The 23,032-nt window shown below is 38.8% G+C and overlaps 1 protein-coding gene across 2 annotated transcripts in view; it reads left to right on the plus strand.

Annotated features, from left to right (window-relative positions):
- The window catches only part of ARHGAP21 (Rho GTPase activating protein 21), a 111,682-nt gene that overhangs the window by 79,576 nt on the left and 9,074 nt on the right, over positions 1 to 23,032 (plus strand). For both annotated transcript variants that reach the window (XM_036395233.2, XM_036395240.2), the window contains 11 exons: positions 570 to 2,526; positions 17,122 to 17,280; positions 17,435 to 17,537; positions 17,626 to 17,662; positions 18,158 to 18,283; positions 19,037 to 19,321; positions 20,407 to 20,471; positions 20,553 to 20,701; positions 22,156 to 22,295; positions 22,383 to 22,538; positions 22,646 to 22,724. In XM_036395233.2, coding sequence (XP_036251126.1) covers positions 570 to 2,526; positions 17,122 to 17,280; positions 17,435 to 17,537; positions 17,626 to 17,662; positions 18,158 to 18,283; positions 19,037 to 19,321; positions 20,407 to 20,471; positions 20,553 to 20,701; positions 22,156 to 22,295; positions 22,383 to 22,538; positions 22,646 to 22,724 — 3,256 coding nt within the window. The remainder of the gene's footprint in view (positions 1 to 569; positions 2,527 to 17,121; positions 17,281 to 17,434; positions 17,538 to 17,625; positions 17,663 to 18,157; positions 18,284 to 19,036; positions 19,322 to 20,406; positions 20,472 to 20,552; positions 20,702 to 22,155; positions 22,296 to 22,382; positions 22,539 to 22,645; positions 22,725 to 23,032) is intronic.

Here is a 23,032-nt window from a genome sequence, read left to right on the forward strand (position 1 = left end):
ATATAAAAATTTATTTATATTTCGTGTGTGTACGTATATTTATTTGTCTGTACTTTTCATATGTACTGCAATAAGTGAACAGAGTTGTTTTATACCCTAAGTGTATAGAGAATTTTCTAGTGCTAGTTGAATTTATTATGCAGCATTTTAACCAATTGAGCGCTGTGAAATTCCAGTTTCCAGCAATGGGAGGCTTAAATGAGAAAAATGTGTAAAGTATCATGTTATAAAGCAGAATTCAAGAGGAGGAAAATACTGTGTTGTCTGCTCATGGATTTTGAGAAAACTGACTCAGTGCCCTGCTTGCAGTATTTCCTAGAATTGGTCATCAGTTCAGTTTTTTAATTGTTGAGGGAAGGAATGTATGTCATGATTTTGCTTGTTCTGTTTCTGCTCACTAAGGGGCTGGAATGCTGGTTGTATCTTTTGAACTAACATTTTATCTGAAATTAGGAGTGTGAATTTTGAACCTGTGCTCCCCTCCCTTGAAGCTTGATCATGCAAATGCTAAATGGCAAACTTTTCCATCTCCCTCACTACTGAATACTCACTTAATCTTCTCTCCACAGGCGTATTCCCAAGATGCCTACCTGAAAGGCAACGAAGCCTACAGTGGTAATGCCCACAACATACCTGAACCACCTCCAATATGTTATCCACGCCTGACATCCGCAGCCTCTGTTAAGGCACAAGCTGGAGACAAACTCCCTTCTGACTTCTCACTGGGGAAGCAGCAAGTCAGTAGACCAGTCCGGGCATTGACACAGCCAGAGAGGGCCTACAGAATGGAAATACAAGTGCCTCCATCACCAACAGACATTGCAAAATCGAATACAGCCGTGTGTGTTTGCAATGAAACTGTAAGGACTGTTATTGTGCCTTCTGAGAAGGCTGTAGATTTGACGTCTTGCAGAAATAACCATGCTGGTCCATCACACAGGACAGAGGAAGTAAGATACGGCATTAAAGATCAAAACAGTCTAAAAGCATGGACCACCACATCGCCACCATCTTTAGTGTCCACTGCCATTGTACTTCCTCAGACTCCAATAACGAGACCAGTTGATGCAACTGTAACAGTAAGTAAAGCTTCAAATTATGTAGTATGTCCAGAAGGCATCCCAAACACTAGACCTTCTACTCAAGCCACAGACTCGCCCTCAGTCTCTACTAGTAATCATTACAGTTCTCCAACCTCCCACCAGCACATAGACTGGAAGACCTACAAGACTTACAAGGAGTACATTGATAATAGGCGCATGCACATGTACGGCTCCAGAACAATACAGGAAAGATTAGACAGCTTAAGGGCAGCTTCTCAGAACACAACTGAGTATAATCAGGTGGTGCCAAGTCGCACTGCTTCTCAGGTACGGCGCAGGAGCACCTCGCACGACAGGGTTCCGCAGTCTGTCCAGATCCGGCAGAGAAGCGTATCCCAGGAAAGGCTCGAAGAGCCCGTGCTGATGAAAGAATGGCCACGAAGTGCTTCACAAGATACTCTGACTTCACCTTCAGCCAATGCTAGAAATCACAGGGCTCGGTCGTGGGATTATCTCAGCAAACAGGGTGAAGTGCTAGAAAATTTTCATTCTGAGAATATGATTGCAGATGCAAATGGAGATAGGAGAAAGACTTACAAATGGACAGGGTTTACTGAACAAGATGATCGTCGAGGTATTTATGACAGATCTAGACAACATGCATTTCATATGTCCCTTCGAGGTCAAAATTTTCCTATTGCTCCAAATACTTATATTTCAGACAACAGGAGAGCAGGTAGTAGAGCTTCTCTGCCTGGTTCTCACTTTCAGAAAGTTTCACCAGATATCAAAATGTTACAGCCTTCTCGTGATTCGCAAACTCCTGGGGGAGTTTCAAAATCTGCAGGTGTTTCACAAGAGAGGTTGTGTCTCACACCAGCCAGAAGTTCTAAAAGTAGCTCTCTGAAGAACTCCGCTCCCTATGCAGCAAAACCATCGATTCCCCTTAACCAGGGCTTGGATGCTATTGCCAGTAAAGACCAAAGAACAGTAAATCACTTGCATCAAAGCAGTCTGTTAAACCAACAGTCAAGGACCCGAGCTGAAGGTGCCCCAGATCACAAAACAGAAACTGGTAAAAACATCCAGCCCTCCTCTCTGGCTCCATCTTCTGCCAAACTTGTTCAGCCAGCAAGTGAGTGTTTAACTACCTCTGACAACGTAGATGGTTCCATCAGACAAAAGATTCATGGTGTTGAAAGGGAAGATGTTCGTGAGTCTGAAAGTCTGCAAATGGATGTTCAGGGAAATGACAAAGACACGGTGGTTATGCGGGACAAATCACCTTCTGGCCACCAAACTCCCCAGCCTTTGAGGCATCAGTCCTACATTCTTGCTGTAAACGACCAAGAGGCAGCCTCAGACACTACCTGTTGGTTACCTAATGATGCTCGGAGAGAAGTCCATATAAAAAGAATAGAGGAAAGGAAAGCATCGAGTTCCAGCCCACCTGGTGACTCTTTGGCTTCAATTCCATTTATTGGTGAGTTAAATTATTTCAGTGTACATCAAATGCTTTTCTCTCCTAAAGGTGATGAAAAGCAAGATGCCAGGTAGCTGACTGCTATTCCTGTAAACCCTGAGGTTGAGAGGCATGGGAGATTTTTCTCATCTAAGATAACTATGGGTTGGTAAAAGGAAAAATATTTTTCAATGGAGAAAAATAATATTCTGTTTTGTTTGGGGGTCCTGGAGAATGAATGTAAAAAAGCCCACAGTGATGTAGTATTTTTCTAGAGTTTTCTTTACCCTCTGGGTAAATCTGTGTTACATAACTCCATCTGGTTGTCAGTCCACATAATGTTGTGATGTTACATATAGGGACAACTGGCATTTGCAGCACCTTTGGAATATTTGTACTTCTCTAGTAAAAAAATATACTTGGAATCCAGTATAGAAAGAATATGGATGCAAATCCATGTAAGAGTGATTTGTGGGGAAAAATTGTTTTTCAGCTGAATAGGTATGGTGAAAGCCTTCTGAGACAGATGGAGAATAGATGAAAGCTGTTTCAGGTGAAGGGATAGCAATAAAAAGAAGTGGATTTGCAAGTAAAGATGCTAATGTGGATATGAATGAAAGGGCTTGTAGAAGCAGAATCTGTGAAGGCAAAATGATTTTCCTGCGTGCTGTGACACAAGCGGGGTTGGAATTAAAGAGAGTTTCTGGGAAGGGAAGTGAAGAAGAAAAGGAAGGATTGGATATAGTAGAAAAAATCAAATTATATTGGATGTTGGATATATGATGAATTAGTGTCTTCTGCTGAAGAGAGAGTTACAGTGGCAGAGCATTTCTGTTCTATCCAAGTAGTCAATGCCTCTGTTGTCTTTGTCCTGCTGTTGTTGTTGAGTTGGATTTTCTTTTGTTGTGGCTGATTTAATCCTTTGTAGTCTGGATGTCTGTGCATCATTTTTCACAGGAGTTGATTTATACCTGACTCTCTGTGCTCTTGAATTTAGCGTAGGAAGTATTTAGAAAGTACTGAATACAGAATTTTGATTCTCAGTCTCATCAGTGGGAAAACAACTCTTTTTAATGATACTTTTTTTTTTAACACATGAGGTTAAGAGAATTACAGATACAGTGTCTTAGCATAATTGTCTTCTGCTGGGGATCTGAAGCAGTGATTTTTTTTCCCCTAGTATTATGTATAATATCTGCTACTAGTTGAAAGTGAATAACCAAAAAACAGTGAAGACGCTTTGTGTTCATCAGAAAATGGAAATCATACAAAAGATACAATAATTCTGTTGTTTTGACAAAATACTGGTAAGACATTAAAAAGTACTTTCTTAGCCAGCAGGTAATGCTTTTGTTGGGTTTTTCATTTTGAATGGGAGTTGTATAGATCTTTTTCATTCTTGTTACTACTGGATGCATCAGTGTAATTTTAGATTCTTCTTCAGACCCAGCCAATCTTTCTTTAAGGATTAGCAAAGTTTGTGAGGCATGTAACTGATCTTTGTGCAGGATTTTTCAATACTCTGCCTAAAATCAGTGTTGAGCTCCTGACAAACATTCCATGTTTGCTGGAAGTATTTTAATCCCGTACAGTTGAAATGTCAGTTAAAGTCAGATCAAGATTGGTAACGTCAAGCCCAACCTTTTGTACACCATCTCCTTTCTTGGTTTTGTCAAAGATTTCCCATGAACTTTTATATGGTGACTTGTTTCCATATTTTAGAGAAATGTGTTGATTAAAGTTCAAAGAAGCCTTAAACATGTCAGTTGAACTGTATTTGGTAACAGCTGAGCAGTTCAGAAGGAACAAAATTGTAATTCTCCATTGCAGCCTCTTGGCATAACACCACATGGGATTGAATTCTTTTAAGCCTCTTGGAATGAAACCTCCTGAATGTTCCAGAAATACTGAAACCTGATGCTTCTAGAGCCTGGGCGCTATCTGAGTCAGCATGGTCCTTGTGACTGTCTTCCTAGCAAGAAATTCCTGTGCCTGTAAAGGGGTGGTAGAAAATTTCTACCCCAGCTTCAGCACCTTGAATAGGAAATAATAAATAGGAGATAATTAATATTTCCTTGAGGAGGAAATAATGAATATTCTCTCTGAATAGAAAGAGCATGAGATGTTATGAAAGTGGAACACTTCTTATGTTAGGGTTTATATGCATTATTCTAACTTTGCTTGTTTTGCTATCATTATGTCTAATTACAACTTGACTTGTTAAAAGCTGTACTTAATCAGGCAGATAAAACCCTAGATCTGCTTTGAAATTCAGTTAAAGGCTTTTTAGCTCTTCAGATGGAAAATCACTAGGAATTTTGGTTTAGGGTTTTCTTTTGGGTTTTGAGTTCTTTTTTCCTTCTCTGATTATTGAGAAGGATCTTACTTTGAATGAAGACATACCTTGGAGTATGACAAATGGCTTTATTCCCTTATGCTTATAACCATAGAGTAGGATTTTTTGCATTCTTCAGTTTTATTGGATAGAATGAATTTAATACACTTACTGAAGTTACTTGTACAGTAGATACTTGGAGTAGTGTAAAAATGTAAATTTGGGGGAGGGTAACAAATATCTTCCAAGGTCACAGATTGCTACCTTTTAAAATATGTGTGGTGTTTAAAATATTTGTGGTGTGTCTATTTTTATCACCTCTTTCTGCTTATTAAAAGTAGTAGATATGGCCAGGACTGTATTTTGGTAGAAATTCAGCGGAACAGTTAGCTTTTGCAGCGGTGTTTTGTGACTAGCCCACTTCTGAGAACAGCACAACATCAGGGTGATTTTAGCTCTGGGTAAGTAGTTCAGTACCCTGCACCACAAACAGAAATCCAAGCAGAGTTTCTGTTGAGCTTCCTTTCAGCAGATTCTTGCAAGGATCATGGTGGGTTACTGAACAGCTGCCTTTCGACACTAGTCTTTTCAAAAAGGTAGTTCAGAAGCAGGGAGATTTAAATTTTAATCTCTCATTTAAATAGAAATGAGAGATCTGTTCAGACCAAACCTAGTAGGTAGCTGTAATATCTTTTATTGGAGAAACGGATTTTTTTGAAAATATTAGGTAAAATATTGTGTATTTAAACTCTTCAGGTAAGCACATGTTCTTGTGGGGTGATGAAGCTGCCAGCTTTACAGATAAACATGCAGTGGTATTGCACTCTTCACTGCTTTCCATGTGCTACTAAATGCAGGATATTGTGATTCTCAGAAAGCTGCTCTTTCTATTTCAGGTCCAGAGAAAAGCTGTGTTCTTAAAATGCTCTTTATTGTTTCAAACTATACATGTTAGTCTAGTGACAGTCTACTGTTTTTACTCAGAAAAGGCCTCACCTGTTCTCTAGACTAATAAAAATACCATTTTCTCTATCAGTGATTATATTAGCAATTGTGGTGTTAGATGTGCATTTTTCAGACTTGCAATTTTTGCATGATTTCTGTGCTAGAGGACAAATGATAATTTTCTGGCCTACTGGGTAATTTTTGGATGAGTTAATGTTCACTGGAATGGAAAGTAGAATGCTGCTAAGCATCCTGATAGACATGGATGACAAATGGTGTCTCTCAGGGGCCCTTACTGGGACCAGGGTTATTAAATATCTTCATTGGTGACACAGATAGCACTGTTGAATGCACCTTGGCAGATTTGTGGATGACACCAAGCTTGAGAGGTGCTGTTGCCACACCTGAATGATGAGATGTCATCCAGAGGGACCTGGACAGCTCGAGAAGTATGCACATGGGAATCTGATGTGGTTTAACAAGACCAATGCAAGGTGCCCTGAGTCAGGGCAACCCCTGGTGTCAGCACAGGCTGGGGAATGGGCAGAGTGAGAGCAGCCCTGCCCAGAGGGGCTTGGGGGTGCTGATGGGTGAGAGGCTGGACACGACCCAGCCATGTGCACTCCCAGCCCAGAGAGCCAAACCTGCACTGGGCTGCATCAAAAGCAGCCTGGGCAGCTGGTAAAGGGAGGGGATTCTGTCCTTCTGCTCTGCTGGTAAAGGGAGGGGATTCTGTCCTTCTGCTCTGCTTTGGTGAGACCCCACCTTCAGTGCTGCATCCGCCTCTGGCGTCCCCAGCAGGGAAGGTCTGGACCTGTTGGAGCAAGTCCAGAGGAGGGCCAAGTTTATTAGAGAGATGAAGCACCTTGCCTGTGAGGAAAGGCTGAGAGAATTGGGATTGTTCAGCCTGGAGAAGAGAAGGCTTTGAGGTGCTGTAATTGTGGCCTTCGTCCTGAAGAGAGTCTACAAGAAAGATGGAGAGAAACTTTTTGCAAGAATGTGTAGTGAAAGGACAAGGGGCAATGGATTATTTAAACTGATAAAATATTAGGAGGAAGTTCTTTACTGTGAGGGTGGTGAAACACTGAGACAGGTTGCCCAGAGAAGCTGTGGATGCCCTATTCCTGGAAGTATTTAAGGTCTGGTTGGGTGGGTCTTGGAGCAACCTGGTCTAGTGGAAGGTGTCCTGCCCACAGTAGGGGGCTTGGGTTCCTTCCAACCCAAACAATTTTATGAGTTTTGTAGCTGTTGAGAAAATGTTGATTCAGAACATAGTTATTTTAATACACATTTCATAGACATAAATGTCTAGTATGCATGTCTGAGATTTGCAGCAAGGTTGAAAATATTTTTTGCTTTTTACAGTACTTAGTGTAGAGTAAAAAGAAATGTAAAAGATGTTAATCCATCTCCCATATTGAGTTGCATGAACTACCCACAGGAGAGAAATGGGGGTGCTGCTTCAATACTTAACTTGATTGCAGCATGTGTAGCTGTCAGGCCAGCTTAGTGCTTTGGCCATTACTACTGGGTGGATGTTCTTTCCAGCTTTGCAGCGGCCTGTCACGTGAAAATGAGTTTTAAACAGATATGTTTAAAAACCTTAGCCTAAACATAATCTTGAAGTTCAAAATTATTTTAAAATAAAATCAAGTGCATAGCCATCCTATTTTATTAAGGAAACTATTAAGTTTTTCCTTAGGCGTACAGTAGCATCACGTAAGTACAAAGATTTTTTCTCAAAGGTGCGATCCCATTTTGAAAATATTTAGCACATCCTTACCCTAGAAAAATTTTAGGTGACTTCATTCCACTATTAATTTGTGAATAACTGAGGGAAAATTAGACAGATAAAAATATCTGACCAGACTTTGAGAACACAAAAATATAGTGAAAATTAGATGAGTGTTCTCCCCCTGACTGAAACTCATATGTTAGGAAAGATATAAGAACAGAATGAGGATATGTGATACTTAATGTTGGTACTTTCTATTCTCCCACTATTTGCACTTTAAAATATCTCTGAGCCAAATGTGATTTTAAGTGTACCATAAATTTCTCTATTCTCTTCTGTATTGCAGTAAAATTTTGTTATCCAATCCCCTGTATTGATTTAAATAAAGATTTGCCAGGGATTTCACAGTTGAAACTACATGGTATTTATTCCCTTAGTGTATGTCTGTGTTTTCCTAAAACATGTCTCCTGTTGACTAAATTCACAGTGTGGGTTGAAAGGGTCCCTAAGGACCATCTGTGGAACCCTCTGCCATCAGTGGAAACACCTTCCACTGGGTTGCTCAGAACCTCCTTCAAACTGGCCATGAACATTTCCAGGAATGGGATATCCACAGCTTGTCTGGGGAACCTGTTGCAGTGCCTCAACACCCTTAAAATAAATTCCTCCATTGCTTCTGCCCTTAGTGCATGCAAACCACCACAGCAATTTCTGTGCTGGTAATCAGACACACTCTGCTGTTCACCATGCTTTAAAAGCTGATCTTCATGCTAATTTTCAAAACCAAAAAGTCGGGGGTTTGGGAGGGGGTTTTGGTTTTTGTGGTTGTTTTTTTTTTTTGGTTTGGGGTTTTGGTTGGTTGTTTTGTTTTGTTGAGTTTTTTGGGGTTTTTTTGTTTTATTTTGGTTTTTTTTGTATTTCACAACCTGGTTTTTTACAAACATGTCATAAATAAAAGTACTTTGGTACTTGCTGATTAGCAGATAGGGTAAATGTACCTGGCTTCCAGTGAGTTCTGCTCAACCGTGTTGTTATTTTTCTTTTTTTTTTAAATGTTGTTCTTGTTGTTGTCACTGTATATTTTCTTAAAGTATATTAACTAAGGAATTACAAGTTGAAACATTCTAAATCACCTACTATTAGTTAAACTTTTCAAGCAGCTTTATTATACATGTGATTGCATTTATCTTCTTTAGTGCTGGAAGTAGGGGTGTATAGCTTTCCCTTATCAATACTTTAAGTCCTAGGTAATGTACTCAACTCCAAGTACTTTTTGGAAAGTGTAAAGACTTTACTGTCTTGTCTTAGTGGATTATGTGCCATACTTTCCCTATCCTCCCCCTACATCTTAATGCCTCTCTCTGCAGGCTGCTGAGCCTTGGAAGATGACAATGTGAATACATTGAATGCAATTGAAATAAGAAAATAAATTTATATGGTTGCACAACATGCTATGAAAAAAGGTTATGATGGTAGAAATAGACAGTTTGGGGAAGCAAGCAGAAACATTCTCATAAGCAGAAAGGAAGCATTTGAAACAATGTACTCATTCTATTTTCTCATTATGAGGAGGGAGAAACTAAAAAACCTTGGACTTCTCCAGCAGAGATTGTGGTTCATCAGCTCAAAATGTGTGGATTTCTTTAGGGCAAATGGTGGCTGAATACTGATGGCTGATATGCTGTGTTTTAAGGCAAAACTGCTGGCAGTCAAGATGGAAATGAAAATCTTCAGCTATTGTGATAATTTTCTTTTCTACAAGTTACTGCCTAGCTGTTCCAAACTATGAAAATAGAAGTGCAATTGCAGTAGAGATTGGGGCTGACAAATGTTCATTTGTGAGGGCTGTTTCTTCCATTATTATCGTGATAGCATTGGAACAGCTTTTAACATGTCATCAGTGTTTCTAAGATAAGCATCAGTCTTGTATTTTTTTTCCAGGGTTTTACAGTGTGGCCTGCCAAATCACTGTTGCTCCAGGCTGAACATTTCAGTGTTTCTTATCCAAAGAACAGTTTTTAAATCATAGTGGTATTCTGAAGTATAGCGGCCAAAACACAACATTACAAATTAGTTTTTTAAATACCATTTAAATGCTTCTGTAACTCAAAAATATTTTTTAATTAAAACTTAAAATTGAGAGCAATAATTCCTAACATCTAGAAGAGTTTTAATTGAGTAGAAGCATCAGATTTGCTTGATAGTAATATTTGCAAAGCATACATCATCCTCACTGTGTCATTACAACTTCAAAATTGCAGGTAGTAAGGGAATGCTGTCAGGGTTCTTGGCAATAAAAAATACACCGACAATTGTACTTTTTGGTGTGATGGGGTAATATGGCAAGCAGGAACCTTTAGAATTGCTTTGTGTAGAAAGATAGATAAACTTTTGTTTGACACTGAAATAAACAATAGACCTTCATAGATACTGTTTTTACAATAGTCTGACATGAAGAATAACCTTGGGAAGCCTTTTCTGTTTGTGTGAAACATAGGCAGTGTAACAAACTTATTATTTACATGAGTGCATTAGCAGAGGACTGGATTTGATGATTCAGGAAGCTTGTTCCAGTTGTGTGTTTCTGGGGCTGAAAGCCATGAATGTGCTCAGCATGCAGACATGTTTCCATTCTATTCTTTTGGCCACACGAGGATAATTACATAAACTAGATATATGAAGAAATTCTTTGTAAAGATAATTAGTGCTGAAAGTACTTAAAAACTAGCCAAAAAAAATGTTTTTGATGATTCTTTTTTGAAAAAATGAGGTAACAGGTCATGAGGAATCCAGGCAATAGAGTTATCTTTTTTCCAAATCAGGTATTTAAGCCTTGGGAGTCAATACATAAGGGAGCTTTTACCCTTGCAGACTGAATTATAAGATGCAGCAGTTTGTACTGCAGGATTTAAAACAAGAAATCACTGCTGTGGGGAATTTATTAGTCCTTTATGCTATTTTGTATGGTAGCAGAGTTAATTCCATGTAGTTACTTTTGATTCAAATTCGGTTTTATTTGTTGATTGTTTCTGGCCTTCTCACTACTGCTGAAGTTGTATACATGGTATTTTTATTTATTGTCTTCCTGACAGGCTTTTAAGAAAAATGCCCTACATTAGTGTGTCTGTGTTTGCCTTACTGGCAGCTTCTTCTGGGGTTTCTTGGTGACCGTTTTTTTTTTTTTATTTCCTTGCCTGTGTGTGGATGAGGATCTTTTTCCTAATCTGTGTTATCTTGTCCATGCTCTGTCCTTTCTTTCCTCATTCTTCTCACTGGTGCCACTTTCCTGCAGTCTCTGCCCCCTGCTGTGCTGTCCCTTGCTCCACTTGTGCCTCGGCAGCCTTTTCTCCACCTCTTTTGTCCTGTCTGCTGCTGAGTTTAAGGAAGGGACACTGTTCCACACGGCTGTACTTTAAAGGAAGTGCTGCCTGTAGCAAACTGGAGCAAATCTAACCTGAGAGGCACAGAAGGTGTATTAGACATCGGGCAAGAATTTAAAGCTTTTATCTACTGCGTTTAGGAAGAATACTTCAGAGTAAAGTATCGTTGGTGGATTGTGAAAATGCAGAGCCTGTCCTGGTATCATGTACTGTGGAGTACTTGGACAGGCCAAGGATGTGGAGTGCAAAACGGTTGTAGACAAAGGGCTGAAATTCAGTAAGGCAGTGCCTCCAAAGTCAGTCCTGCTGCAGGGTCACTGGCACATCCTGTCAGTCCTTCCATAAAGAGAAGATTAGGGTTTATTTAATTCTACTAATGAGTACTTGATAATTTGTTCCTTCTTTTGTTACATAAGCAAATTAATTTAACATGTAAGATTCATTCTTAAATTGCATCCCAGAGCCGTAGACTGTTGTTCGAGTGAACCATTGAAGAACTAGAGAGGCAATTATGAAAATACTTACTGTAATGGCTGTCAGGTAGATGCCATCTGAGTCTATAAGGAACCTTGACATCTTTGGCTCAGCTGAATGAAAATAATGTTTTTAATGGCTCTTTTAGCCCTTTGTTTTGCAGACAGCAGCATGAGCTACCTCTAGCTTTCTGCAGAAGGCTGGGCTTTTTACAATGGATCCCTGATACATTTACACAAGATCAGAGTAACCAAAATTACATTAAATACTACAGGAGCATCTATAAACAAATACCTATTCCAAGAATTTGGTATAGTTGTCAGAAGACCAGTAATATTAAAATACATTTATCTCCTTCAATGCACGCATTTTGGGAAATTGTATGTTGGATAATTTTTTTGTTTCTGGGGGTGCATGCTGTATCAACACTCTTCATGGGACATGTAAAGCTGTTCTTAAGTGTGTATTACTACACAGCTGTTACATTTTTATGATCTAAATCTTTAAATCAGGTAAATAGTCTTTGATAAAATACATACTTGTTGAATTAAGCTTTGTGGCCACATATTCACATTGTTTGTTTAAATTGAGATGCCCAATTAGTGTTTTAAATAGTAACGTGGTCTGCAAAACATTTACTAAATAACACTGTTCCTTCTTAAGGCCTTCTGAGGTGTTGAAATATTGCTTGCAAGACTGCCATGCCTGAAGGGGAATATATGTGAAGAATGACTTTAGCCTTGGGAAGCTAGTTTTTTTTCCAGTAATTTTTTTAGTACCAGTGAAGAAAAGCTTTGGCAAACTGAATCTGTTTGGATTGGAGGAGGAATCACCTTTCTCTGTGAATAATCCCTATTAAAGCATCCCTGCTGGTGGCTGTACTAAAGTCTCTGTGAATTTGTTTCCCATGTGTGTATGATTCAGTTAACTAAACAGCTTCCTTAAATACCTCTTTCCCTTGCTTTCCTACCACCACAAAAAAAAAAGAAACCACCAAGCAGCCAAAGCTCAACAACATACAAAAGCAAACCCCACAATCACTACCAGCTTGGATAAAGAGGGTATTCTTAGGACAGCTCCAGTGCAGCTCAGTCCATACCTGTCCATGCAAGCCACTGAAATGCATTTGAAGGTAGTGCCTAAGTGTTTGTGTTCTGCCTGAAGGCTGGTTACAAGTGATGTTCTTCAGGGCCATCTTGTTTAATGTTCATGACCTTGAGAGGAGATAGGATATGCTTATTAAGTTTGGCAACACTAGACTTAGACTCTCTTGGTCTGTATCAGTAAGAAAGAGCACAACCAGAATATTGAGGGAGATCTCCCCCTCTATTTGGTACTTGTTGGGTAAGAGCCCTCACCAGCATGGTCTGAATTCAGCATTAACACTGCCTTGTGGAGAATATGAGCCTAAGAGACCTTCCAAGGCTTGCTTCCACCTGAATAATTCTGTGATTCATTTAACTTACATTTGAGATTCTCAAAACGTGCCCCCTTTTGTGTTCCGGTTGTTCCTTTCAAACCTTAATATTTAAGGGACTGTTCAGGAGATGGGATAAACAAACACATGAAATACTATATTAATCATGATAAAATTGTATTGTAGCAGCTTAATAGGTTATACTATGGATCTGTGCTTTTTTTTCTGTGATTGTGTCTGTTTCTTTGAATAGCTGATAAATTGGTTGATACTTAGTTATTCATTCACATAATGGGGACAGTATGTCCTGTTAGTCATGCTTTCATGCCCATGAAATTCTCAGTTTTGAAATCTGGTTCTGCCTCTGAACCAATTCTGTATAAAACTCTTGTCTGTATTGGGTTTTTTTCACCTCACCTACATTGTGTGCAGATGCTCTCTATATTTGCAAGTCCCCAGTCTCCAGCTGCATGGCAATACAAGCCTACTGTGATACACAAATTTCTCTGTGCCTTAGCTAGAGGATCAGTCAGTTGTGGTTGGAGCTGTGTTGTAATACAAGTTTTCCGTGTCTTACCCCCATAAATGTTTTCGTGTTGAAGGGTTCTTCCTGAAACTCATTAGTTGCAACTGTGGACCGGTTGCACTCTCGTGCAAACACAAGTGACAAGTGACATCCCCTCTTGGCCAGAGATGCTCTGTCACTGTGCTGGCCTGGCTCTGATGGCCAGTCTCTTGTGTCGCTTCATAGATAATAATGCAGAACAGATTGTGGTTGAAAAGTATAACATAAAGTAGTCCTGGAATAACAGAATCTAACTCCTGGCCTTGTGCAAGACACCCCAAAAATCACACCATGAGCCCAAGAGCATTGTCCAAACCCTTCCTGAACTCAATCAGGCTTTGTGCTGTGACCATTTCCCTGAGGAGCTGTTCCAGTCCCCAGTAACCCTCTGGGTGAAGAATCTTTTCCAGATATCCCACCTAAACCTCTCCTGACTCAGTTTTGTGCTGTTTCTTTGAGTCCTGTTGCTGGTCACAAGAGTGAAGAAGAGATCAGTGTCTGCCCCTCTTCTTGTGAGGATGTTGAAGGCCGCAATGAGGTGTCTGTCCCCTCAGCCTCCCCTTCTCCAGGCTCAACTGACCAAGGGACCTCAGACAGCTCCCCTCCAGACCCTTTACCATCCCTGTGGCCCTCCTTTGGATGCTCTCCAACAATTTAATCTCTTTCTTATATTATGGCACCCAAAACTGCCCCCAGCACTTCAGGTGAGGCCCCTCCAGCGCAGAGCAGAGCAGGACAGTCCCTCCCTTGCCCTGCTGGCCATGCTGTGCCTGATGCCCCCCAGGACAGGGTTGGCCCTCCTGGCTGCCAGGGCACTGCTGGCTCAGGTTCAGCTTGCCATGGACCAGGACCCCCAGGTCCCTTTCCATGGGGCTGCTCTCCAGCCTCTCATTGCCCAGTCTCTACACACAGCCAGGGTTGCCCGGTCCCAGGTGCAGAATCTGGCACTTGCCCTTTGGAACTTTATATGGTTGCTCAGGCTTCTAACTTGTCAGTGGCCTCCCTGCCCTTGGCAGGAGTTGACAATTTAATATTGTTAGCATATTTCCATGGTATTACTTTGAGTCCTGTGTCCGGGTGATTAAAATGAAGATGTGGATGAGAACTGGGCTGAGGATGGATCCTTGTGGAACCCCAGCAGTGGCAGGTCACCAGTCTGAGGTCACCCCATTCACTGTAACCCTTTGTGTCCATGATCCAGTTGGTCACCCACTGTGTAACAGGGTTGTCCAGCTGTGAGCTGGATGCTTTCTCCAGAAGGAAACTCTGAGAGACAGTATCAAAAACTTTGCTGAAGTCCAAAAGGCTTCACCTGCTGGCTTTCCTAGATCAGTGGGTAACCCTGTTGTAGAAGGAAATCAGGTTTGACAAGCAGGACTTTCCTTCATGAAGCTGTGCTGGCTCCGAACAATGACTGCCTTGTCCTCCAGGTGCTTTTCAGTACCTCCCAGGATAATCTTTTCCATGGAGTCTTTGACCTTTTTGTTGCAAACATTTAAAGAGATGCCAGTAATTTGAGGTAGCAAACTGAAAGAGAATTATTTTGTGTGGTTTTTCTTCTGGCTTGTTTGTTCTGTACACTTCACTGCATTTTGGACACAGTAATTTCATTGATGAGTGAGCTGAACACATCCATTCACATGCTGTGTGAGGAGTTTTGGGGTGCAAATATGTCAGTCAAGGAAACTGAACAGGTTAACAAATATTGCAAGCACTTGAAAGAAACATTAAAATACAAGGAATATACGTAGTTTGGATTTTGTGTCTTACTGGACAGCAGCAGTGACATTTGCTAGTACATTAAATTAATAGGCAGAAACTCCTGTGGTGTATGTCATGATTTACTCCATCATCACTTTATATTACATAAAAGCTTGCTATTAGCTGACCTTCAGCCTCTTTGGGGGCTGAATAGTTATGCTTCTCCTATACCAATGTCATTTGCAGTTCCTCTAAAGTTTGCCTATTTCTAAAACAACTTTAATTTTGATTCATCTGGGAATTAGATTCATCTGGGAATTAGATTACTATGAAGTAATAATGATTTGAATAATTATTGTTGCTTTCAGGGACTTACAAACTGTTCTTCCTCATCTGAATTCTTGGATTTAAGTGTTGTGGGAAATGCTGTGTTGCCAGACAAGTTTGTGTTCACAGCTCGCACAGATCTATTTCAAGTGCTAGTGTTTTTATAACTTTGGGGAGTAGAGACTATGACATTTGAGATGTGTCTGTTAACATAAATAACTTCAACCTGAGCACTTTCAGTCTGTGTGGTATAACTCAATCAATTGCACAGTGAGTGATTATATTCCTTAGTCAAAGTTAGTTTTAGGGAAGCTCAGCAGATTAAAAAAATAGGAAATTGAGCTGTTGTAGGTTTGAAATTGAAGTATAGCTGAGCTTTTTCCTGTGTCCTAGTTGCTGTCATGAAGTCATCTGTAAATGCTTCTAATTTATCATTTTGGATGCAAGTAAAACATGGAAATTTTAAATTGTAGCATCAGGGTTCAGTGTGAATTCTGTTGCTTTTCCTTTTTATTAATGTTTCTAGTTTGCAGCCGGGTTTTTTGGGATATGCTTTTTTAATTTCAAAAGTTACTGTATTTTTCACCCCAGACAACTTAGAGGCATGTTACTGCTAAACTGTCCTGTGCTTTGTTTATTGCCTTGTTCTAAATGTACATTGCCAAATTTTGATGGTACAAGTGCTGCCTTAACAGAACTGTTAGTGACTGTTGGAACAGCACAATGCAGCACACGCAGTTGTGTTTGCACAAAGCAAAGAATAAACCTCTGTCTGCGAGTGTTCATTGGTTTCAATAGGCTTTTCAGTAGCTCTGCATATTACAATTCTTAGCACCTAGAGTACATTCATATTCATTATGGCAGTACAGTTCAGCCCCTGCTCGTGATTTTTTTTCTTTTCCATCCCCTTCTCTACCAGACAGTGAAGTAGAATGATTTCTTTAGTGCTAGCAATGTGCTCTGGAAGATGTTATGGCTCTTTTCTCAAAAAGATGGAAAATGCATCTTTTGGCTCCTTCCATCTTCTAAGAAACATGTTAAATACCAGAATATTTAAAGCTTTTTGGAATCTTTCATGATGACCCTTGTGGCTATTGAGACTGAGAGGTGCTGGGCATGTATGGCATGCAGTCGTTTCTATGAACAATTAGTGGAAGAACTGATTGGTATGTAGTAGTTCCATCTTTTAAAGGTCTGAGTGCTTGCTTCTTTATTTGAATGTACTGAGGATGGGGGGATTGGTTCTTTGAATGTTAGATAGCTGTTTAAAATGCTTTTTCTGTTTGCTTGTAACTTGGCTGTTTTATTTGAACACTCTTTAAACCAAATGGCTTTTGATAGTCTGCCCCTGTTTTATTGTGGATATCTGTCTCTTGAGTTCCAACTTACTGATAAAATGAGTGTGGGTTTTGCTTATGCATGCCAACAAAAATTCTCTACTTGCAAATAATATTGAGAGATTACCAAATAATTCCTGTTTCTTTTGCACACAGCAAAACTGATTTTTTTTGCCTTTATCTCTAATGTACAATTATCCCAATGAAATGAAATAAGCTTCTCTTAATGAAAAAAATAGTACATTTGACAGTGTGAATTAATTGGACCCTTTTGTTTGTTAGAATGACTTCATGTTTAAGATATCTGATATCCCAGTAATGAGAAGTTCAGACAGCTGTTTGATTTGAGCATTTGATTAATGCATTTAATATGTTAATATATGGAATATTACCTTTGTAGATGAACCGACTAGTCCTAGTATTGACCATGATATTGCACACATTCCTGCTTCTGCTGTTATTTCTGCATCTGCTTCTCAAGCACCAGCTATAACAGCTGTTCCTCCCAGTCCTACATCTCCAATCCCTTTAATTCGGCGACAACTTTCACATGATCATGGTGAGCGTTGATTTCATTCTTTTTCTCTTGCAACTTTTTTCCTTTCACACTCTGGAGATCGGGAGTGAAAATTGTAAACTCTTTATTGCTTGAAATAAATCGCAAAAATGTAATTCAAGTTCCTGCGTACTCAAAAATTTCTATTTCTTTGTAGAATCCATCCGGCCTAGCGTCCTGGATAGCCAGCCTGCCACAAAAACTGAGAGATCAAAGTCGTATGATGAAGGATTGGATGACTACAGAGAAGAGGGAAAATCGTGAGTTCATGGAAAAATTATTTAATTTGGACATCTGGTTTTTTAAGTATTTAAAATCTCATTATAACATTTGTTTTTCTTCCAACAGATCCATTAAGCATGTATCTAGTTTAAAGGGGATTAAGGTAGGTAAATATATATATATAGTAACTCCTAAACATTACCCATACTGCTGTGACAAATGATTTGAATTGTACAGGTCTGTTTTATGAAGTGATGTGCTAAACAGACAGGAAGTTTATTGGAATTGCTACTGATCAAATTGCTGATGTATGCATCATATAACTAAACATGGTATCTTTTTCCCTGGGCCCATCACACGATCCTTGATTTTCATTTTCCTCAGTCTCTGTAAACAAAGCATATTAAATATAGTGGCCTTTTGTGAAAACTCAGTAATGAGAGTCTAAGATTCGTGGAGTTTCTCAAAGTTTTCTTGGCATGTGTAAGGCATGTGCAAGTTTACACACTGTTGTTGTGTGTAAACTTCAGAAGTTATGTTTTCCCAGGACCATATTCCTGGGGACATTTTTAAAGTGAGAAACATCTTGAACATAGGAACTGCAGGCCAATGTCTATAGAATTGCACTGGGGGATTCTTTCTGTGATGTTTTCTCTAGGTCCCAGACAGCCAGAAATCTTCAGAAGACTCTGGTTCCCGGAAAGATTCTTCTTCAGAGGTGTTTGGTGATGCCTCCAAAGAAGGATGGCTCCATTTTCGACAGCTTTTTACAGACAAAGGAAAGGTACATATCATGTTTGGGTTTTTAACCTAGGACAAATGCCAAGCTGGTGACAAACTAAGATAAGAAACTTCAAGCCTTCCTGTTTAGGTTTTTTGAAATTTTTTTGGAGGGGATAATATCATCAACAAGAACATAAAAATTTTAGATCTGTTAGAAATTGACTTCAGTCAGTTCCTCAGCTTTGTCTACAGACTGCTTTCCAGACTGTTTTAATTTTACATTTCAAAGTATCTGTTGAAGTAAACTAATTTCTAATGACTAATTTAATAATAGGAATCAGTCCCTTGGTAGGTGTAATTGCACTTTTTTCCTCTTTCCTAATAATGAAAAAAGTTGTAATTTTTGTGAATGTTGTGGAGTTGAGATCAAATTAACCTCTGCACAAATACAGACTAATGCTTAAGGAAAACTGTGTGTCTGGAATTTCCTTGGTGTGAAAATGCCATTCTGACTTGAAGGCAGTTTAAAAGGCATGGGCAAGAGTTGCCTAAATGGGAGACCAGAAATGGTCTCATTCTGTTTCTTCCCTGCTGTCACATGTGAACTCACACTCCGTGGGTGGTCTGGGAGGGCAGGTTATGGAGCAATTCACTCCTCTCATGGAGAGCAATTAAGGGGAATCCCACTTTGTGAAGTCTTCCTGCCAGCCAGGTGGATAACTTTTCTTTGTAAAACATCTGGAGGTAGTTTTGCAGTCCAGAAAGGGGCACTGTAACAAGTAAGCAATCTGACACCTTGGTTGCTGTTTTTCAGCGAGTTGGTGGGAGCATTCGGCCATGGAAGCAACTGTATGTTGTTCTTCGAGGTCATTCGCTTTATTTGTACAAGGATAAAAAGGAACAAGTGACCCTCTCTGAGGAAGAACAACCTATAAGCATCAATGCCTGCTTGATAGACATCTCATACTGTGAAACCAAGAGGAAAAATGTATTCCGACTCACCACATCAGACCGCGAGTATCTGTTTCAGGCTGAGGACAGAGATAATATGTTAGCGTGGATTAAAGCAATACAAGACAACAGCAACTTAAATGATGAGGTGATTGTATAATATTTAAAGCACAAGTTGTAGTTTTTGCATTTTAATTCAAAATGCGTTGTGTTTTCTTGTAATTAATACTTGAACAGAAGAATTAACTTTTAATTAACCAGTTGATCAAAATGTGAACAGGAACATAAAAGAAAATGAGGTGAAGGGAAGGATACTGAGTAAATTAAGAGTTTAAAAAAGTCGATGTAATCATAATCAGAAAACAGATGTTTGAAATAAATTAGTTAATGCTGTTGCTGATTTGACTAAAGATACACTTTATAGTAAACTGATCTGCAAAAAATACCTAAGCTTTTTTAAAAGATAATTGCAGGTTTAGGACCAGTGTGGTCCCTCTTCAGACTTCCATTGCAGAGTGTGTGCAGTAGTACAGTGTGAAGAGTTTCTCAGCAGTTAAAAAATGAAACTTTGAAGAAGCCTGTTTCTCTGATTAAAAGCTGTTGTTTCTATGAATTAGGTCAATGCTGATTGCCAGAGGCAAATAGCTGCTACTGTACAGAAGGTGTCAATATCTGTCCTAATATTGTCCATTGTGTTTTCATTGCAGTGATGAGCAACAGAGGAATATTTTTATGTCTGTGGTCATGTACATCTACTCAGATTCAAAATAATTATCCAAAGTATTACACAGATAGATAAAAAAGCAGATTTGAATTCATGTCTTTTTCAGCTGTATTTGTAGTAGCAATTAGTTCTCTAAGTACTATGTGTGCACAGGATTAGATTATTTTGGGTAGTAATATGCATTTACTTGCATTTTTTCTGCTTAAACTTACTTTCAGTTTAAGAGGTATTAATTAGATCATACTGCTTTGAAAAAAAACCCTGTAAATACCAGTACTTGATTTGTAATTACTCACTTTTATTTTCCTTGTGGTTTTTTCAGTGTTTTGTCTTTACTGTTCTCAGGAACTGCCTCTTAGGATGTTTGGTTTGGTTGAGGGTTTGGGTTTTTTAAAGTGGACTGAATTGTTGAATTCTATACTTATTTGGTTACCAGAAGAGTTAATCATATTCTGAAAGGATTTTTTTTCTATTTATTAGATTAAAGTCTTTCTCAATTTATTTTCTAGGATACTGGTGTTACTAGTAGAGATCTAATTAGTCGAAGGATCAAAGAGTACAGTACAATGATGAGGTGGGTGAATTATGTGTTGCCAGTGGTCTTTGTAGAGTTTTTATTTAGCTTCTTTCAGCTGAAGTAGTCTCTCTTGTTCAGTTCTTCAAGCAGCAAAACAGAGCCATCTCCCAAAACACCTCGCCAGAGTCTGAGTATCAGACAGACTCTACTTGGAACTAAAGCAGAGCAGAGGACTCAGAGTCCACATTCTCCTAAGGATGAGACAGAAAGGAAGCTTCTCACTAAAGGTCTGTATGTTTTGTGTATTTCTTTAGTTCCCTTCTGCCCCAGTGTAAGGCCATTGAGGTGCCCTTCTCAAATATTCTTTAATTCATGAATATACAGATGCAAACCAAGTATTAGCCCAGGGGTTTTAAGCTGCAGCTTTAATCACTCATTTCTAGGAACTACTTAATCTCAGATCCTCAAACTTTTATTTTAGTCCCCTCTCAAGAAGTTTTTGTGGATTTTTTCCTTCAGCTCCATGTAGGGCTAACAGTAGTAAACACAGGTGTTAAGCTTCTTGACAGCAAAATTTTGCCATCTTTGGAAATAATATTGTGTGTAATTCATACTTCTGTCTCCTGCTGACTTGGAACTGATAAGGTAAATTTTTCCACTAAAGTGCTTCCAAAGTATAGAACAGATTTTTTTTTTGTCTTAATTTTTAAAACACAGGAGTGAACTTGTATTATTTTTTCCAGAACAAAATTAATGCCTCCTGAGTTCTAAATGTCACTATGTACTCGTTTTTTTTTTGGTTTTTTTTTTTACTTTTTTTCCCACATAGTGTGTAGACATACAGTATTTCACATCAGACTGTTGTTTAAAAAAATGTTGTGTACAAATTCAGGCAACAGGATAAGCAACCACTTTTGATCAACCACTTTGGAGTGATTCAGTCTTGAATTAAAGCTATCAGTGAATTCTGTTTTTTGTTGCCAAAAAACGTCCCTTTGCTTCTGCAAAGCTTCACATGTAACTAAATTGCACATGTTGGGTAAATCTCAAATCTACTGAAAGAATATCTCCAGAAATAAGAAAGAAGTACTTATTGTGTTAGATGACTTGCAGTGCAAGATAAATGGGAATTGCAGTTTGTTACAAGAATTCTATAGGAGACGTAAACAGAGAAACTGAACTTTTAATCTAATTTTTGGATAGAGAATATTTGAAGTGAGTAATGTTTGGAATTACTTAGGAGTGACTAAAATCTGTAATTTCTGAAAGAATGAGTAAGTCTGCACAAGTGTGAGCATGGCTCTAGAGTCTGATGGGTATTTCGTGCAGCAGTGTGATTCCATGGAGACTTAGTGTTGTGATACTAAATGTAGATTTAAATTTTTAAAAATTTTAGTAGTTTATATAAATATCAAGTTTAAATTTAGTAGTTTATCTACTTTTAGTCTTAGAATGATGAAATGCCACAGTAGCATCCGGCTCCTTGCTTTTCTAAGTCCAGGGTATGAGTATGTTCAGATTTATCTTATGAACCACAGAAGAGTAACAGAAATTGTGTTTAAGACAGATGAATGTTTAATGAGTTGTTGCATAAAGCCAGGCTGGTAAAAGCTGAAAATGCAGCAGGTATCACTTGCTCTTTGCAAATCTGTTACCTGTATTTACAGTCAGTTTTGTGGCATAAATGTTCTTATTTTTCTTCTTTATTTTCTTTTTTTTCCACTGTCCTAATAACAAAAAGATGAGACAAGCCCACCAAAAGACAAAGGGACATGGAGGGGCATTCCAAGCATTATGAGGAAGACATTTGAAAAGAAGCCTTCTGCTGTTGGAACATTTGGTGTTAGACTTGATGACTGTCCTCCAGCTCATACCAACAAAGTATGGAAGTAGAATTTTTCTTTTATTGGGAATGTAAAATACCTTTTAAATCACTTTCTTATCTATAAAACTCTTCTTTTTTTTCAGTATATTCCACTGATTGTTGATATATGCTGCAAACTGGTTGAAGAAAGAGGTCTGGAGTACACAGGTATTTACAGAGTGCCTGGAAATAATGCTGCCATCTCAAGTATGCAAGAAGAGCTCAACAAAGGAATGACTGACATTGATGTTCATGATGATGTAAGTCTTTAATCACATTATTTTCGCATTAAAATCCCCAAAACTTGTGGTTGTGTTGTGATCATAGAAATATAAAGCATGTCTGACCTTTTCTTTTAAACACGTAGAAATGGCGTGACCTGAATGTGATCAGCAGTTTGCTGAAATCCTTCTTCCGAAAGCTCCCAGAGCCCCTCTTCACCAATGGTAGGTTGTTTTCTCTACAGTTTTGTCTCTAGGAATTGCACTTGAACAGTTGTCTTACAACATTCAGATGATTTGAGAGAAAATTTAGAGAAATCATCCCCACTCTGCATTAAATGTTTTCTTTCCTAAAAAGTAGGGAGTCATGGTGATCATCTTAGGAATGAGAGGTGTAATTATAATTTCTGTGATGTGAAGGGATTATGAATATGCAACTAAAAGAGTAAAACTTTCATGTCTACTATTGCAGTATTCAGTGAAAGCTGTTTTTTTTTCCCTACTCTCATACAAAACATACAGTATAATGGGCT

Source organism: Molothrus ater, chromosome 1, assembly GCF_012460135.2.
Source record: "Molothrus ater isolate BHLD 08-10-18 breed brown headed cowbird chromosome 1, BPBGC_Mater_1.1, whole genome shotgun sequence".
NCBI lineage: Eukaryota > Metazoa > Chordata > Aves > Passeriformes > Icteridae > Molothrus > Molothrus ater.